This window comes from Anolis carolinensis, chromosome 1, assembly GCF_035594765.1.
Source record: "Anolis carolinensis isolate JA03-04 chromosome 1, rAnoCar3.1.pri, whole genome shotgun sequence".
Lineage (NCBI taxonomy): Eukaryota > Metazoa > Chordata > Lepidosauria > Squamata > Dactyloidae > Anolis > Anolis carolinensis.
This window is the reverse complement of record NC_085841.1, coordinates 52,096,411-52,116,504: the sequence shown is the minus strand read 5'-3', so window position 1 is coordinate 52,116,504 and position 20,094 is coordinate 52,096,411. Positions and strand designations below refer to the sequence as shown.

At 39.5% G+C, this 20,094-nt stretch overlaps 1 protein-coding gene across 6 annotated transcripts in view; it reads left to right on the top strand.

The window, feature by feature from the left end:
• The window catches only part of crim1 (cysteine rich transmembrane BMP regulator 1), a 152,082-nt gene that overhangs the window by 128,718 nt on the left and 3,270 nt on the right, over positions 1 to 20,094 (top strand). For 5 of the 6 annotated variants that reach the window (XM_062974385.1, XM_062974380.1, XM_062974366.1 and 2 more), the window contains 7 exons: positions 9,729 to 9,850; positions 10,593 to 10,802; positions 13,255 to 13,470; positions 14,254 to 14,475; positions 15,050 to 15,244; positions 16,845 to 16,967; positions 17,435 to 17,622. In XM_062974385.1, the coding sequence (XP_062830455.1) occupies positions 9,729 to 9,850; positions 10,593 to 10,802; positions 13,255 to 13,470; positions 14,254 to 14,475; positions 15,050 to 15,244; positions 16,845 to 16,967; positions 17,435 to 17,622 (1,276 nt within the window). The remainder of the gene's footprint in view (positions 1 to 9,728; positions 9,851 to 10,592; positions 10,803 to 13,254; positions 13,471 to 14,253; positions 14,476 to 15,049; positions 15,245 to 16,844; positions 16,968 to 17,434; positions 17,623 to 20,094) is intronic. The other variant, XM_062974372.1, reaches the window with a different exon arrangement.

Sequence of the window (20,094 nt, the reverse complement as noted above, 5' to 3'; positions counted from 1 at the left end):
GAATTGATTTGTGGATTTTTGAATGGCAGTTTGAAGTTTGCTGCTGAAGCAAGACCTCAGAGATTTTGTGTATAGATTCTTCCAATTTCATTTTTAGAAACTCCACCAAATATTGTAAAGGAAGTACCATTAATATTTGTTTTTAATGTTGTTTTATCTTTACTGAAATACACTTCATCATATTCAATATTAACTTTCTCAAACCTTTGGTATATTAAATTAAAGGAAAAAAATCTGAAAAACCAATGGACAATTATTCTGACTCAATAACTTGGCTGCAAGTGTGAGGCCATGGTAGTGTCTGTAGCAATCTCCATTTAACCAGTACTTACACCAGAAATGTTGTCAGATAGTGTCAACTCAACTGTAGAGACGCAAAACAAGGTTCCAGGTACTTTAATCTGGGTAAATCTTGCAGAACATCACGCCACAGTAGGTGAAAAAATGGTAATTTCCCAAAAGCTGGATAGCCATCTTTTCTCTTCAGAAGAAGTACAGGTCTGAGAGAAGGGAGGAGCTATTGCATCATAACTAGGGGTACAGAAAGCCAAGAGGGCCAAACTACAAAGCAAACACAGTATGGCAGATGAATATACAGTAGGGTCTCATTTATCCAACATAAACGGGCCGACAGAATGTTGGATAAGTGAATACGTTGGATAACAAGGAGAGATTAAGGAGAAGCCTATTAAACATCAAATTAGGTTATGATTTTACAAATTACGCACCAAAAACATCACGTTATACAACAAATTTGACAGAAAAAGCAGTTCAATATGCAGTAATGCTATGTAGTAATTACTGTATTTATGAATTTAGCACCAAAATATCACGATGTATTGAAAACATTGACTACAAAAATGTGTTGGATAATCCAGAACGTTGGATAAGCGAGTGTTGGATAAGTGAGACTCTACTGTACCATGCCCTGTTCATTTTATAAATGAACTAATATACTCTTTTACAAGACTTCATTATTTATATGGCTTTCTTCCAGCTTATTTGGCCATGTAGAAGTCTTTACGTTTTTCTAAATAGAAAGATAAGAGTAATCTCTATGCTTTCTTTTAAGTTTACAGTAGTTCCAATTAATAAAAACAGATTTTCAGAATGTTTTAAATATGACCCCAGTACCTCATGCCTAACAATATGGCAGTTTAATCTTTAGCTATGTTATATTTTATTATTTATACATCTCAACTAAGCCTGAAGTCAGAAATAAATATTAAAGCAACAAAAAGCTAAAATACAAAAAAAAATAAAAATTGGAAAGGATGTGTTTAGCCCATCCTACTCCAGTGAGTCAGGGGACTGTTTTTAGCACTTTGGTATATTCTGTTGGAATATTTTCTTCTCCTTATCATATTTAACACACCGTGAAGGTGCTGGGAATTGTCTAGGTTATGTTACCAATATATAAATTATGTTTAAGAGATTTCTCCTTTCCATCTCCGTCCCAGGAGGCTGTTGAAGTATATAACAATTGTTTTTGTTGTAGTAGCAGTAAGACTGTAGGCAACAGACATCTTGTCACCTTTCTCTCAGTTTGGAAATACTAAATAAGCCCGTTTGGCTCCACTTACCTAAAATACTAGCTTTCGTAATCAGGAAATGTTGGGGTAGTCAGATAATGCTATTGATGCAAGGGTGTACATATCTTTGTCTAGTAAACTCTTTGGCCTAAATCTAGTTTCTTCTTTCAACTGGAATGCACCCATTTAATCAGTGGGATTAAATGAGTGCTTATTTATCATGCAGCACGTCTACTAGTTTGGAGACCAACATTTGAATGTAATATACTGTATCTAGAGAAATCAAATCTAGCTATGATATATCTTAATTTCTTCTGAGAGGTATTTTTTAAAATCAGAACTACAAGATTCATAATTTTGACAAAATGCAAAAGACACTCATAAAAATAATCTGAACTGGTGAATTTGTTTTGTGTATCGGAACACAGGCGAGCTCACAGTACAAACATTTGCTCCCAGTTACTGCAAATTCTTAAAGCAGTCTAATTTATGGGGGAGTCACGTTGTTGTCACTGTTGTTAAATAGTTTGGGAACTTCAAACACATGCTGACCCACAATTAATCACTCAGAGATCTACTTTCTGCTTATCTTTCCTTATTTACACAAAGACCAGATTACAAGTAACAGGGTCTGCCATTGTTCCAGAATGCAACATCCAAAATTCTGACCAAATTGGTCTGTGGCAACATGTAACTGGTGTCTTAAGAGCTATACTTGTGTTTTGTCTGTTTCCAAGTTCAAGTTCATATTTTAATCTGATTAGGATTGGTTGGTACAAACATTTACACCACAGACATCAAAAGATTGGGTGGGACAGTTCTTATCCCAGATGTTCTTTTAGTTTATAAAATCTGCATATAATGAGGTTCTATAGCAATGAAATTTGGAAACATTGTTTCTAATTGCAAATGACAATGTAAGAGAGGGCTTAATTTTAGATCCAGTTCTGGGTGGATTCTTCAACAAAATATGAGTAGTCTAAAATATTCTATCTTGATGTGTGATCATTTTTACTTTAAAAAATAATAATAATAACTGGAGCGGCGTCCAGGGAGCGTACTACTCCTCTGTTACGCCAGCTCCACTGGCTGCCGATTAGCTACCGAGCACAATTCAAGGTGCTGGCTTTAGCCTATAAAGCTCTAAACGGTTCCGGCCCAGCTTATCTGTCCGAACGTGTCTCCCGCTACGACCCACCTCAAAGCTTAAGATCATCAGATGAGGCCCTGCTCACGGTCCCTTCTGCCTCACAGGTGCGGCTGGCGGGGACGAGAGACAGGGCTTTTTCCCCGCCTATGGAACGCCCTCCCCATTGAAGTCAGGCAGGCTCCCTCCCTCCTATCCTTCCGTAGGAAGGTTAAAACTTGGTTATGGGGCCAGGCTTTTGCTGATCCCAGAAGGGCAGTTGGTTCTCGCAGAAGCAGAGGAAGCAGGAGGACATTTTTGCTCCCTGGCTTCAGGTAGGATTTGGCTAAGATTTGGCTAAGATTTTAAACTGAGTTTGGGCTTGGCTCCTGTGGTCAAAGTCTAACTGTTGTGTGACTGTTGTGTTGAAAGAGAGCCAGGTACTTAAGTTGATTGACAGCAGGCATTGTCCCCTGTTAATTGAGTTTCTGGGAAAGCTTTATTTGCCAGTGTGAGTTTCTGCCAGAGCCTGATCCCAGAAGGGCAGTTGGTTCTCGCAGAAGCAGAGGAAGCAGGAGGACATTTTTGCTCCCTGGCTTCAGGTAGGATTTGGCTAAGATTTGGCTAAGATTTTAAACTGAGTTTGGGCTTGGCTCCTGTGGTCAAAGTCTAACTGTTGTGTGACTGTTGTGTTGAAAGAGAGCCAGGTACTTAAGTTGATTGACAGCAGGCATTGTCCCCTGTTAATTGAGTTTCTGGGAAAGCTTTATTTGCCAGTGTGAGTTTCTGCCAGAGCCTGATCCCAGAAGGGCAGTTGGTTCTCGCAGAAGCAGAGGAAGCAGGAGGACATTTTTGCTCCCTGGCTTCAGGTAGGATTTGGCTAAGATTTGGCTAAGATTTTAAACTGAGTTTGGGCTTGGCTCCTGTGGTCAAAGTCTAACTGTTGTGTGACTGTTGTGTTGAAAGAGAGCCAGGTACTTAAAAGGCACCTTTACTAACTATCCTTTGCAGTACATACAGGAAACAAAGCAACATAAACAAATACACAAAGACGTGGTTTGTTGCAGTCTGCACATAAAGTGCGTGCATATTACTTAACTGTACAAAGATCCCACTTGGCCACCACGCTCACCAAGAGATGCAACAAAAGCAAAACATTCCCATCACATGCACCAGCTGTGGCATGTTCCGCTTTTTCACACAAAAACTAGACAACTACATCTGCTCCAAATGCAAACAGATGACTCTGATGGAGCAGAGGATCCAACAGCTCGAGCACCGTATTAAGACCCTTAAGGACATTCAGGCACTCGAGCTCTTCTTGGACACTGCACAACACGCTGCTGTAGATCAGCAGCCTGCATCACTCCAACACCACCAAGACCATGATCAGGAACCTTATGGGGAGATCAACTCAAAGGTAGACAACCCTCAGGCTTGGAAGGAGGTCACCCATAGAAGGAGACGCAGGACCAGGCAGCCTCCACAGAACTCCTCTGCTCAGCTGCATTTACACAACAGATTTGAAATTCTTACATCATTAACATACAATCAGGAAACACATCTTGTGGAGGACCACAGTTTCTTAGATACCACTCAGTGGACCATCCTGGATCAATGCGCAGGGGATAGCCCTGACAGGGACAGTGCATCACCACAGTCACACTTATGTAATCATGCAAATGCTCCATCCCCAATCATAGACCAGGAGCAACAGGAACATCCTTGGGAGAGTAATGGGCTCTCGGATGTATCTCAATGGATTGTCATTGATGAATGCACTGGGGATGTTGAGGAGGAGGACAACACTTTACACCTACATGATTCACTTCAACAGAAACACTCTTCAGGGGACATACACACTGTCTTGCACAAAAGGGACCCTGTCAATCCTCAAAGGAAACAGGTCTTGGTAGTAGGTGACTCCCTCCTTAGAGGAACGGAAGCCATCATTTCCAGACCGGATGGGATGGCTCGAGAAACATGCTGCCTCCCGGGGGCAAAAATACACCATATCACTCAGAGGCTCAGCAGGCTCCTAAAGCCCCATCACCCTCCCCACCTTATGTTGATTCATGTAGGTACCAATGACACCGCTAGGCATACTTTTCAAAAGATCACAAATGATTTTCGAGCTCTGGGAACAAAGCTAAAACTGTATAATGTACATGTGATCTTTTCATCCCTCCTCCCCGTTGTAGGACATGGCTCTACAAGGGCCGGAAAAATAGTACAGGTCAATAACTGGCTCAGAAAATGGTGTCAAGAGGAGCATTTTGGCTTCCTTGACCATGGTCTACTCTTCCAAGAGGATGGACTACTGGCAAGCGATGGGGTGCATCTCACACAAGTAGGAAAACATCTTTTTGCACACAGACTCACAAACCTCATCAGGCGCACTTTAAACTAAATCCACTGGGGGAGGGGAACAACAGCCTGGCGAACACTATATTACCCACGACCACAGGGAACCGCCGTAAGGCTAAACGGAGGGCTGCACAAACACAGCAAGGACCAAGTACAGAGAGCACAATAATCCCAAATAAACAGTTCGAGGGGAGGTCACAGGGGCTTACATGTCTTTACACTAATGCTCAGAGCATGGGAAATAAGCAAGACGAACTCCAACTCCTAGCACAGCACCACACATACGATGTCATAGGCATCACTGAAACCTGGTGGGATGACTCCCATCACTGGAATTTAACCATTGAGGGCTATAACCTCTTTCACATAAATAGAACAAAGGGGAGAGGAGGGGGAGTAGCTTTATATGTCAAAAACAGTTACGTTGCAGAAGAAATGCAAGACTGTAATCCGGGAAACCAGCTTGAAAGCATCTGGATAAGAATCAAGGGAACCGGGACTCAAAAAGATCTTGTCGTGGGTGTCTACTACAGACCTCCGAGTCAGGATGAAGGACTTGATGAAGCCTTCTGTCAACAGCTGACCAAACAGGCACAAAGAAGAGATATAGTAGTCATGGGCGATTTCAATTATCCCGATATCTGCTGGAAAACAAACTCAGCCAAGAGTACAAAGTCCAACAAATTCCTCACTTGCCTTGCAGATAATTTTATGGTCCAGAAGGTAGAAGAGGCAACAAGGGGATCAGCAACTCTTGATCTAATCTTAACAAATGTGGAAGACCTGATCAATACAGTTGAAGTGGTTGGATCCTTAGGGGCAAGTGACCATGTGCTCCTGCAGTTTGCAATACAAAGGAATGCTGAAACTAAGACAAGTCAAACACGCATTCTGGACTTTAAGAGAGCTGACTTCCAAAAAATGAAGGAATTACTGAGCGGCATTCCATGGACGCCGATATTAAAAAACAAGGGAGTTAAGGATGGATGGGAGTTTTTCAAAAGTGAAATACTCAAGGCGCAAATGCAAACAGTGCCAACAAAGAAGAAAAATAAGACAAGTGCAAAGAAGCCAGAATGGATGTCCAAAGAACTTCTAACTGAGCTAAAGCTCAAAAGTGACATGCACAAGAAGTGGAAAAGGGGAGAAATCACCAAAGAAGAATTCAAACGTATAGCCAACTCCTGTAGGGAAAAGGTTCGCAAGGCTAAAGCGCAAAAAGAGCTCAGGCTTGCCAGGGACATAAAAAACAACAAAAAAGGTTTTTTTGCTTATGTTGGTAGAAAAAGGAAGAACAAGGAGGCGATAGGGCCACTGCAAGGAGTAGATGGGGTGATGGTGACAGGGGATAGGGAAAAGGCAGAACTGCTTAATGCCTTCTTTGCCTCGGTCTTCTCACAAAAAGAAAGCCATCTTCAACCTCAGCAACATGGAATGGACGAAGGATTGGGGGAAATCCAACCCCAAATAGGGAAACAAGTTGTCCAGGAACACCTGGCCACTCTAAACGAATTCAAGTCCCCAGGGCCAGATCAGCTACATCCAAGAGTATTGAAGGAACTAGCGGAAGTTATTTCAGAACCACTGGCAATCATCTTCGAGAGTTCTTGGAGAACAGGAGAAGTCCCAGCAGATTGGAGGAGGGCGAATGTGGTCCCTATCTTCAAGAAGGGAAAAAAGAACGACCCAAACAATTACCGTCCGGTCAGCCTCACATCAATACCAGGCAAGATTCTGGAAAAGATCATTAAGGAAGTGGTCTGCAAACACTTAGAAACAAATGCGGTCATTGCTAATAGTCAACACGGATTTACCAAAAACAAGTCATGCCAGACTAATCTGATCTCTTTTTTCGATAGAGTTACGAGTTGGGTCGATACAGGGAATGCCGTGGATGTAGCATATCTAGATTTCAGTAAGGCCTTCGACAAAGTCCCCCACGACCTTCTGGCAAACAAACTAGTAAAATGTGGGCTAGACAAAACTACGGTTAGGTGGATCTGTAATTGGCTAAGCGAACGAACCCAAAGGGTGCTCACCAATGCGTCGTCTTCATCATGGAAAGAAGTGACAAGTGGAGTGCCGCAGGGCTCCGTCCTGGGCCCGGTTCTGTTCAACATCTTTATTAACGACTTAGACGAAGGGTTAGAAGGCACGATCATCAAGTTTGCAGATGACACCAAACTCGGAGGGATAGCTAACACTCCAGAAGACAGGAGCAGAATTCAAAATGATCTTGACAGACTAGAGAGATGGGCCGAAACTAACAAAATGAAGTTCAACAGGGACAAATGCAAGATACTTCACTTCGGCAGAAAAAATGGAAATCAAAGATACAGAATGGGGGACGCCTGGCTTGACAGCAGTGTGTGCGAAAAAGATCTTGGAGTCCTCGTGGACAACAAGTTAAACATGAGCCTACAATGTGATGCGGCAGCTAAAAAAGCCAATGGGATTTTGGCCTGCATCAATAGGGGAATAACGTCTAGATCCAGGGAAGTCATGCTCCCCCTCTATTCTGCCTTGGTCAGACCACACCTGGAATACTGTGTCCAATTTTGGGCACCGCAGATGAAGGGAGATGTTGACAAGCTGGAGAGCGTCCAGAGGAGGGCAACTAAAATGATTAAGGGTCTGGAGAACAAGCCCTATGAGGAGCGGCTTAAAGAGCTGGGCATGTTTAGCCTGCAGAAGAGAAGGCTGAGAGGAGACATGATAGCCATGTACAAATATGTGAGGGGAAGTCATAGGGAGGAGGGAGCAAGCTTATTTTCTGCTGCCCTGCAGACTAGGACACGGAACAATGGCTTCAAACTACAGGAAAGGAGATTCCACCTGAACATCAGGAAGAACTTCCTCACTGTGAGGGCTGTTCGGCAGTGGAACTCTCTCCCCCGGGCCGTGGTGGAGGCTCCTTCTTTGGAGGCTTTTAAGCAGAGGCTGGATGGCCATCTGTCGGGGGTGCTTTGAATGCGATTTCCTGCTTCTTAGCGGGGGGTTGGACTAGATGGCCCTTGAGGTCTCTTCCAACTCTACTATTCTATGATTCTATGATTCTATGAATAATAATTGGCAGCGTTAATTATTGTCATGTACGCTGAACTCAATCGACAGACCCATTTTTTTAAAAAAATATTAATTGAACACGCCTACCTGTATTTTATAATGTGTTTCATGAATACTGATGTAAGTTAATAATTTTTAACTGATTTATATTGCACTGTATAATTTTTATATATGTGTTTTATTGTAAGCCGCCCTGATTCCCCTGTTGGGTGAGAAGGGCGGGATATAAATATTGTAATAAATAATAATAATAATAAAAGAAACGTTGTTAATGTTATCTTCAAAGGTAACGTTTTACAGGTGATCTATTGTTTCCAATCTGTAGATAAGAGTAGTTTTTTCCTGGGAGAGAAATAACTCTCTCCATCTAAATTTAAGCAAGTCTGAGAAGAAAACAACACATTGCTCTATATGTTCAGTCAATCTGGATCTGTAGAGGCACCCCATCTAGTGGATAAGGGAATGGTTGCACTTGAACATTGGATAATTCATTATGTTTGGAATTACATTCTTGGTTCTTCTTTTGCACTTATCTGGGGGAAATGAACCTAGAGAGTTAGAGCCACAATATTCCTGAGTGTGCCATGCAGTTTTATTATATAGCCCATTTGTTTTATCTCTCTCTCTCTCTCTCTCTCTCTCTCTCTCTCTCTCTATATATATATATATATATATATATATATATATATATTGTTTTTCATTTTTCTTTTTTGTTTAATAAAGATATTTTCAAAGAAATAATATTTCTAAAATTATTGTAATCTGAATTGATGTTGAATGCTTTTGTGGTCAGTTAATAATACAGGCCTCATCTAAAATATTTATTCTGGAATAGTGTCTTCATTTTTTAATCTAGAGTGTGGAAAAACATACAGTAGAGTCTCACTTATCCAACATAAACGGGCCGGCAGAATGTTGGATAAGTGAATATGTTGGATAATAAGGAGGGGTTAAGGAAAAGCATATTAAACATCAAATTAGGTTATGATTTTACAAATTAAGCACCAAAACATCATGTTACACAACAAATTTGATAGATAAAGTACTTCAATACGCAGTAATGTTATGTTGTAATTACTGTATTTACAAATTTACTACCAAAATATCATGATATATTGAAAACATTGACTACAAAAATGTGTTGGATAATCCAGAACGTTGGATAAGTGAGTCTTGGATAAGTGAGACTCTACTGTATTATAAATTCACAAACAACCATTTGGTGCTCAGAAATAAGTCTCACTGTGTCCAAAGAGGTTTTTGTGTCACTCTCCTCAAATAATTCAGAGGTGTATCCGTGTTAACTCAGAATACAATATTCAGTGGGTTCTTGTAGCATCTTGGAGACAGAGAACAAAATTGGTAGCATGCCTACTTCCTCCGATATCTAGCCAGTGAGTTCAGCATTATGGTTTTGGACCAAAGAATATGAGAAAAGCTATGGTTTTAGTTCTATTGTTTTAGACTTTAAAGTTGGTATTTAAAGATAAAGTTGGTTATCTTATTCTAAGATGCTATTTTCCTAGTACATCGTAATATGTGTGTTGGCATGAGAAATATTATATTGAACAGAAATTTTGTTTTGACTTAAAAGGAGGCGGGAATCAGAAATTTCACAAATTGTTTTACTTATCCAGGAAGAACAAGCATGGATGTGAAATCTGTCGCTGTAAGAAATGCCCAGAACTTTCATGTGGTAAAACCTGTCCAATGGGATTCCAGAAAGATGATCAAGGATGTCTTATCTGCAGATGTATAGGTAGAGGATATCAGTCTCATTCCTGTTTTGTGTCTTTTTTCTCTCTGTCCTAGTTCTTTATAAAATTGCAAGACTATTTTTTCTTCTCACGTGGAAATTGATGTATTTTGTATTCATTTGATCAGGAACTAAAGCTTACTTGTATGTATTTTATGTGTATGTCATTTAATGCTCATTTTGTACTCACTATTTAAATGTATACACATTTTTATGAGCATTGTAATAAATGCATGTGTGGTTTTATGAAATGTATAATGGGCCTAAAGGCACCAGATCCCATCTCTTCTTGGAAGCTAAGCAGAGGCAGTCCTAATTTGTACTTTAATGGGAGACTGCCAACACATAGGTCCAGTAGACCATGTTTCATTGGATGGAACTAGATAAACTACTTCTGAATATTTCTTGTCTGGGAAAACACTATAAAATTATTGAATCTAGTTCAGTTTTTTTTGCTTCATTTCTGGATGAAGAAGTGCATCTTCCACATGGGTTTTATGTCTTCAGCAGGAGCCATGGTACAGACGTTATTAGACTACAACTCTCAATAGGTCTTTTGCCAGTGATAGGAATGGTGGGATTTTTATTCCAGTGAATATGTAGTCTGTTGAATTTGCCAATGGTGTATTAAGTACATATCAGTATGACTCCATTGTTCTATTAATAAAATAAATATAAGGGAAGATTAATCTGGGTGAATAATGCCATACTAAGGAATTGAATCCTTTTTTAAAATTATATACAGAGTTACCAGCCTCTATAATTCCACCAGCTAAAGCAGGTTCTTGCTTGTCTGTGGATGGGCACCGTCATGAAAATGAGGAAAGTTGGCATGATGGTTGCCGTGAGTGTTACTGTCTTAATGGCCGGGAGATGTGTGCTTTGATCACCTGCTCCGTACCAAACTGTGGGAATCCTACCATACATCCAGGACAATGTTGTCCATCATGTCCAGGTACTAATCTATACTGCATTGTTAAGAACATCTTAATTTTCATCTGTATGTCTCATTTCCTTTCTTTTAAAGGATGACCTAGCCTAATAGTACATGCAGAGCTTGGGAAGTTACTTAAAAAGAAATGTGGTATGTTACTTGTTACTGAGTGTCTATAGCTCCATCAATGGTAATTACTACTAAGACTAGAAAAATTATTCACAAGTTCTAGTATCTGTTGTTTTGTTACTTTTTTGTAAAAATAATTCATCTTTTCAAAAAGCAAGAAAAAAGTCTACTCCACATGCCTTAATAAGATGTTTATTCTCACACACACAAACTCCAAAAGAGCAAAGAACAATCAATTATTGCATAAACAAATAAAATCCTCTGTTGTTACTTCTGCAGAGGGTGAGCCCTCCTTCATGTAATATATAGGTAATGTGTACTCATTACCATTCAAAGTAGTGTGTAACAGGTCATACCAATATTTGTGTTACTTTACTTTAAATTCTTATAAACAGACAAACCAGTCATTCATATATACCCATATTCAGTAGAACCCCAGTAGTCCGCGTTAAATGGACGGACCTCAGCTCGGTCAACCCCGATCACTCGGATTACCAGGCTTCTTCTCCGTTCAGCCGGGGCTTGGATCCAGGAGAGCGTGCTGCTCCGCTGGGTCCTAGCCCTCACCAAACGGAGAGGCTTCTTCTCCGTTCAGTCGGGGCTTGGATCCAGGAGAGCGTGCTGCTCCCCTGGGTCCTAGCCCCCGCCAAACTGAAAGGCTTCTTCTCCGTTCAACTGGGTCTTGGATCCAGGGGAGCGTGCCACAAGCTATCTAGCAACACGCAGGGGGCACCTCCTAAGGGGCGAGCGCCCCGTGCGTGTTGCTAGGTAGCTTGCTATCTACCTAGCAACACACACACCTAGCCAGCCAGCGAGCAGGTGAATGGGGAGGGCCTTTGCGACCCTCGCCATTCACCCGCTCGGATTGCACGGAGGGTCGGACGAGCAGAGTTTTACTTTACATGTACATATACATATACATATATACATATTTATTTGATATAGTTATTTGGCAATTCAAAGTGTAGAAGTCTTCCATATAATTCCATATATTTTGGACTCGCTACATTCACCCCTGAATTGTTAGCTCTAGCTCTCATCCTGAACACTTTTAGCCAGTTTTATAAGTCAGACTTGATGGCATTACATTTTCAAGAGCATTGACTCTTGGGGAGAAAAGCATGATTATAATTAAATTCTATGTGAATGTGAACAGATACATGCTCTTATGTGTGTTTAGGCCAGTTTTGATTATTGTTTGTATAGAAGAAATAAAATTACCAATATTTTGGATATTATTTATTTATTTATTTATTTATTTTACAGTATCTATATTCCGCCCTTCTCACCCCGAAGGGGACTCAGGGCGGATCACGTTACACATATAAGGCAAACATTCAATGCCTTAACATAGAACAAAGACAAGACAAACGCGGGGCTCCGAGCTGGCCTCAAACTCATGACCTCTTGGTCAGAGTGATTTGTTGCAGCTGGCTGCAGCTGGTTGCTCAACAGTCTGCACCACAGCCCGGCCCAGTGTTAAGCTTTTTATGTTTTCTTATGTTGCTATTAATCTAATTCTTTTTTTAAAAAGTCCAATTTATTGTAATTACCTTAATATTTGTTATCTACAGTGTTAAGCTTTTTATGTTTTCTTATGTTGCTATTAATCTGATTCTTTTTTTAAAAAAAGTCCAATTTATTGTAATTACCTTAATATTTGTTTTCTTTCTGTATATGCTTCCTATTTCATACTCCATTTACACAATTCAGCCTTATGTGTCAAGACAGTCATCTTCTAAATCAGTGGTTCCAAACCTTTGGTCCTCCAAGTGTTTTGAACTTTAGCTTCCACAATTCCTAACAGTTGATAAGCTAGCTGGGATTTCTGGAAGTTGAAGTCCAAAACAAACAATTTTTTTGTTTTGTTTGTTTTCTGGAGAATCAAACGTTGGGAACCGCTGTTCTAAATAAAATAAATGCCAATGCTTCTTTTTTTAATTGTAAAGAAGCTTCAAATATCATTGGAAGGAGGACAACTGTGGAAGGCTATAGAGGGCTAAAAGACCACACTGGTCCCCAGGAGAGCTTCGAGGGTCACACCACCTACCTCCACCCCAATAAAAAAGAGGTCTCACCCCTCAAATGTCTCTTAGGGGAATTTTCTTCATGTTCTTCAGCCTTCTTGGGCTATTGTAGATTCAAAGAAGTCCTTTTTAACAACAGGAAGTTGAAGCCATTTCTTATTCAGTTCCTATTTCAAAAAGGCCTCTCTGCTGGGCCTAAATTGGTCCAGGAGTCCCCAAAACATGATAAAAAGTGTTTCCCACATTTCCTCATATTTGAGAAAAATACACCTCTTATTTAATAGAAAACTGATGCAATTTCTTCTTGTTTTTTACAGATGAATCCATTGTGGAGAAGCCAGAACTCAGTGGTCCTACCATCTGCTATGTTCCAGGAGGAGATTATTTTGTGGAAGGAGATACATGGAACATTGATTCTTGTACACAATGTACATGTCACAATGCACGGGTTTTGTGTGAGACAGAAGTCTGCCCACCTCTTCTGTGTCGAAATCCCACCCGTACTCAGGACTCATGCTGTCCACAATGTCCAGGTTAGCATTAAGTAACAGCTTTCAACTTGGATTTCCAAGCTATTTGTTTTCTCTGTACGGGTTCTGTCTTGAGATGTTTTCTAGATGTATAAGTAATGAAATAAGCTGATCATTTCTAAACAAAAACTCAGCTGTAAATATAAATAAAGAAAGGCAAACCTATAAGCTTTAATGCAAATTATGTGAGTGATAGCTAAAGGAAAAATCAGAGCCTACCATACAGGAACTAGGTCTTAAATTGAAAAATAGCCATAATATTCAAAATAGTGGCAAAATAAATAATTTTTAATCAAATCCTTCTTAACGGTGGTTAACATATTAGGAGCTATCTTAGAGGTTGCATGGGTTCCCTAACCAGCCATGATTTAAGTGAATCAGATGTAATTTAGTGAGAGCCATGCTTGAACACAAAAATGTACGTCTCTGCATGACAAGAAGCAGACAAGGTAATGAATGAGGTGAAACTAGAATTTACACATACACCTTACACATTTATTGTCCTCAATCGCAGTCTGCTTGAATTGTACAGATATACTGTAAATGCATTTGGAAAATGCTGAAATTCCAAAATCCTGATATGCATTTGATATCATGGAATGATAAGTCTTTAATCAAATATTATATTATGAAAGGTAAGGCAGCAGCTGCAATGAATCCAAAGATAATTCTTGGGTTCTTCAGTGAACAGTGTGAATTTAAATTTAGTTTATCCAATCCAAGGTTTTACAAATGGTTTTTTGCCATCTGTAATGATTATTTACTTACATTGTTAAATATTTCTAGAGGAGCCTGCTCAGCCTTCCCTGTCAAGCAATGAAAGTACACCCAATTACTGCAAAAATGATGATGGTGATATCTTCCTTACTGCTGAGTCCTGGAAACCCAATGTTTGTACCAGTTGTATTTGCCTGAATGGAGGAATCAGCTGCTACTCTGAGTCTTGTCCTCCAGTCTCCTGTGAGAGACCTGTTTTGAGAAAGGGACAATGTTGTCCTTATTGTATAGGTAAGTATTTATGGCCTGAAAATCTCAGCTGTCTTCGCCAGCGTAATTACTTTTTCAAAATGGTTTTCTATTGTGATTTAAATTTATATATATTAATAATTAATCCTGTTTGTGTTTTAATTGTATTCTTCTTTTATCTAATAAATTGTTAAATTTGTTTGTGGCTTCAAACATAGGTTCTTCTCTAACTCTGAATATTCAAAACTTTCTCAATTGGTAAAATACCCATATTGAGGGCAACTTTTCAGTAACTTAGATATGTATTTATTTTTTATTTGATATTTCCTATCTTTCTCCCAACACGGAGCCCAAGGTTTCTTACATTGTAAATTAAAAACAAATTACAGATAAAATGCTGTGGTGATTGAAAAGTTAAAAAGAATATGACTTTGAACATGTTTTGATCCTTTTTATGCTCCTAATGGAGTAGTTTTATTAGCATTAAGCAGACACTTTCCTTCATAACTAGAATATTTGTATACTGGCCTACCAAAGGAAGGAAGTACCAGAAGTATCCAAACAGGCTGTATAATGTCTTTTTCACATCCATATAATGACAATAATCTTTCAACAGAAGACACAGCATCAAAGAAAGCAGTGTGCCACTTCAATGGAAAAACATATGCTGATGAGGAACGCTGGGATATTGATAGCTGCACACATTGCTATTGTCTGCAGGGCCAGACCCTTTGCTCCACAGTTAGTTGTCCTGCACTTCCTTGTGTAGAACCTATTAATGTGGAAGGCAGCTGCTGTCCCATGTGCCCAGGTAAGCTATATTCATGCAGTTTTTCATCATGGATATATTTAGAGTTTACCATGACTTTTTGCGCTTGCCTCAAATAGGAAAATATTCTGCAATGTCTACTAGTAACCGAATTATGTTTTTGGAGCTTTCTGTTAACTGTCTTACAGTTCAATCACTAGTTGCTGAGGAAAGTGGATGGCAGAGCAAATGTCTCTTAAGCTGATAATTAACTTAAGGTTTTTAACTTAACTCAAAATATCACGTATTTTGAGTTGGTACATATAATAGTTTGTTTTCTTTTTAAATAACTTACTCATACAAATTGTTTAATAAGAAGTACCTTTTTATCTAACACTATTTAAGTTTACTTTGCCTCGTAGTACTTTCTATAGTACTGAGCTGGATAACCCAGCTGTTTTGGTTACCCATTCCCACTTCACCCTCCATGAATGTGTAAGGGCAGGCTGGAGAAGGATCCTTATCACCAGTCCCCAGTTTAGTGCAGTAACAGGCCAACAGTCAGTGGGCCAGAAGAAGAGCAATAGCTTCCTGCAGCTACATAAGGCAGTACAGTAGAGTCTCACTTATCCAAGCCTCTCTTATCCAAGTTTCTGGATTATCCAAGCCATTTTTGCAGTCAATGTTTTCAATTTATCATGATATTTTGGCGCTAAATTCGTAAATGCAGTAATTACAACATAACAATACTGCGTATTGAACTACTTTTTCTGTCAAATGTGTTGTCTAACATGATGTTTTGGTGCTTAATTTGTAAAATCATAGCCTAATTTGATGTTTAATAGGCTTTTCCATAATCTATCCTTATTATCCAAGATATTTGCTTATCCAAGCTTCTGCCGGCCCGTTTAGCTTGGATAAGTGAGACTCTACTGTATTATCAAAATCTAGTTACTTAAGAAGCTATTGTCCCCCTAGGGGAGAAAGCGGTATATAAAATAAATAAATAAAAATAAATAAATAAATAAATAAATAAAATATTGATGTTGCTCAGTCAGAGCTGTTTCATCACGTGTTCTTTTAAACAGAAAAGAATCTGCAACAATGCAGTTGCCCTGATGCTGTTGCTATTTTTTTGAAGTTTATGTATCATTGCATTAACACATACAGGCTAGATTTTATTTGTAGTGACTCATAGCACTGCTTTGTTATTATCTTATTGTTCATCTGTTTTTAATATTTGGTGAGGCTGCCTTGATGATGATGATGATGATGATGATAATAATAATAATAATAATAATAATAATAATAATAATAATAATAATAATAATAATAATCTTTATTTGTATTCCGCCCTATCTCCCCAAGGGGACTCAAAATCTGTTCATATACAACAGGAAACATCTTATAATGGTATCTGATTCCTTTTTAAAAAATTGTCTCAGTCCAAATTACTTAGATCAGATTGTCAAATAATATTACTCACTACATTGATAAAGTATTCAAAGCTGTTTTAGACCACAGTTCTTTCGCTGTACATAGGCCTAATAATTTGAAGAAAATAATAAAAAACCCAACTCTGAATACTATGGGTGCTTTTGGCTTTGACTTGTAGGAATATAATGTCTTTATGAATTGCTCTGAAAACACTTGTATTTTATAGAAATGTATATACCTGAACCTACCAACATTCCAATTGAGAAGACAAATTATAGAAGAGAAAATGAACTAGAAGCACCAGTGTGGCCAACACCCAGTGAAAATGATATTGTTCATATCCATAGAGGTAACTTTTATTTCACTTATATACCACTGCCATGAATAAGATTAAGATAGCTTCATTTTTAGAATCATAAAATGACTGTATGGGACTTTTTAATTAATCTACAGAAAACGAAGAGAACTAAATTTTACTATAGGATTGCTGTAGAGAAACTAGGAGAGGTCCCCCTTTCTTCTGAGAGCTGTACTTTCATACCTTAAGTAGCCAGATGGCCACTTCTGGTGTTGCCAAAAGAGGATATCTTTGGGCCTTAGAATGATGAGTTATTTCCTCTGAGGACATTTGGTTTGAAGGAAATGCTCTCCAAAATTTCACAAATGTGCCTAGCTATTTTTATAAGATTGCTTGTAATGTCTTATCAAGCCATAGTTTAGTATCATGGTAAAATTATTTGAATAAAGTTATTTTGCTGCTTGGTTGAGGATATTATACAGTTGTTTGGTACTGATTTGCTTATTCATCCTATGCAGATATGGGTCACCTTCAAGGGGATTACAGAGAAACCAGAGGATCACAACCTAGTACAGAGGCATCTCTTAGTTCTCTTGCCTGGGTGACAGTGCCCATCATGACAGCGCTCGTTCTCATAATAGCACTTCTACTTGTCAATCAGAAAAAGCAGTGGATACCAGTATCCTGTTACAGAGCTCCAACAAAAGTAAGCAGATAAATTGATGTCTTGTATTTATATAGCAGACCGTCTTTCTTATCCTGTAGGTACTTTTATATAAAGAATGCAATGACCAAACACCTGTCTGCCAGAACGTGAACTTGGAGAACGCAGCAAATAAAATCATCTCCTCTGCTCTTCATGTTACCATGGAAGTGTGGTTTGAAGTTAAATTGTGCAGCAGCCATCTCCTGGCAGCCTATTTAAAGGCATTGCTTCTTTTCTTTTTTCTTTCTCTTTTTTTTCTTTTTTTGTGCCAGAAGAAGACATTTTTGGTCTTGGTATTATTTTGCCATTTGGCTTATATTCTCTGACTGCACTCAGAGAATGCTGGCAAAGAGCCTCTCCAGCATACTTTCATGGCATCAGGGAGGGAGGAGGACATCCCTTCAGCATGAGGCGGTTCCAACAGCCAACAGCAGCTTTGGGTGATATGGCTGTGCTCACTTAGCTGGCATGTGAACTGGTCCATTATACTGCCTAGCTTCTGACCCAGAGGCTCTAGGAAAGCAAGAAACAGTTGTATAAGGAAATTTGGCTACTGCCTTCCACTAGCACTGAAAATATAAAACCACTCATGCATCCAGAACATGTCCAAAGAGTGTGTCAACATTCGATAAAGGCCACTAGCTTCTAATTAGAATCATTACTATGACCAATAGATAAAACTGCCATGGAACTGTGCTTTTACTCACAAGACTAGAATCTATACACATAAAGTGAAAACCTGTATGTGTGTATTTGGCTGGGGTGCCCACTTTCACAGACAGGCTCCCACCTCCACAAATAGCTATAACCCCTGCCTACAAGGCAATGGCAACGATCCTCCCTCGAATGACACTGCAGGTTATAGCGAGTACCATGAACATGTCCAAGAACCCTACCAATGTCTTTCATCAACACCATACTGCTCACCACCCAGGTGAAGGCTTTCGTTTGGGGGACAATTTCATCCTAGATCTTCTGTTTTTCCTCCACCAAAGACACCTCCCAGTGTTCCTTTCTCTCTCCATTTGTGTGGAATTTGCATGATGCCGCCCACTGCCTCTTCCTTAACCCTGTCCTACCCTTTCCTATGGCGCACAACAAACAAAGGAATTGGTCAGCAACTGAACATACTGGAGGGGTTTGGGGGACTGACTCAACATGATGGAAGTTGTAGTTCACCTTGCATCAAGACATAGCACTGTGACCCCCCACCCACAGTGGACCTGAAACACATTTGGCACACAGAACCCCCATGACCAACAAAACATACTGGAAGGATTAGGGATTTACAGTTCACCTGCAATCAAAGAGCGCTCTGATCCCCACCAACAATGGACCTGGACCTAACTTGGCACATAGTACACTCATGATCAACAAAAAATACTGGAGGGCTTTGGGGGGAATTCACTTTGATTTATAGGAGTTGTAGTTCACCTATATCCAGAGAGCATTGTGAACCCAAACAATGATGGATCTGGATCAAATTTAGCACGCATACCCAGTATGCCCAAATTTGAATACTGGAGGGGTTTGGGAGAGACTGACATTGATTTTTGGGAGTTGTGGTTCATCTACAACCAGAGAAACTGTGAACCCTCAAACTTGGCACACAGAACCACCTTGATCAACTGAACCTACTGAAGGGGTTTGGGGGGAACTGACCTTCATTTCTGGGAGTTGTAATTCACCTACATCTGGAGACACCGTGACCACCACCGACAACTGACCGGGATCAAACGTGGCACACAGAACCCCCATGACCAACTGAACATACTGGAGGGGTTTGGAGGGAACTAACCCACCATGGTGGGGGCTGTAGTTCAACCTGCAGCCAGAGAGCACATGGACCCCACCAATGATGCATCTAGATAGCAAACTTGCACAACATGGCAAACTTTAACTACTGATGAAGTTTCAGGGGGTTAACCTGGCATGATGTGAGTTGTAGTTCACCCACAACCTTATGCATTTTTTAAAATAAAAAATGACTTTTTCAAATAACCCAGGCAACGCCAGGTACCCAAGCTAGTGTGAACTAATTTAAACCATGTGGCAGGAAGTTTGTCAATTCAAATTCATATTGCCTGTTCTAACTGATAGCAACTGCCCATGGTCTCAAACATATATTTCATTTGCCCAACTACTTGATTATTATATACAGAAGTCTTAATGTGCATAGTACATGCTAAACATCAATTTATGTTGTAGTTTTAGTACAGCCAAAGGAAAATACTGTTTCAGACTGCACTTCAATAGTTTCTGGAATTCTTAACCATCTCAGAGGCTTATATAACTTTTTAAACAGTGTAGAAAAAAATGAAGTGAGAGATCCTTCTTTATCCAATTCTCCCCACTTTTATTCCAAGTTGCTACAGTTTCTCTTTCTCTCCTGTACTTTTCCCAGCTCTTTTTATCTACCATATTTATATGATATCTGAAAACTGCAGAATGAGCTAGTATCATAATAAGTGT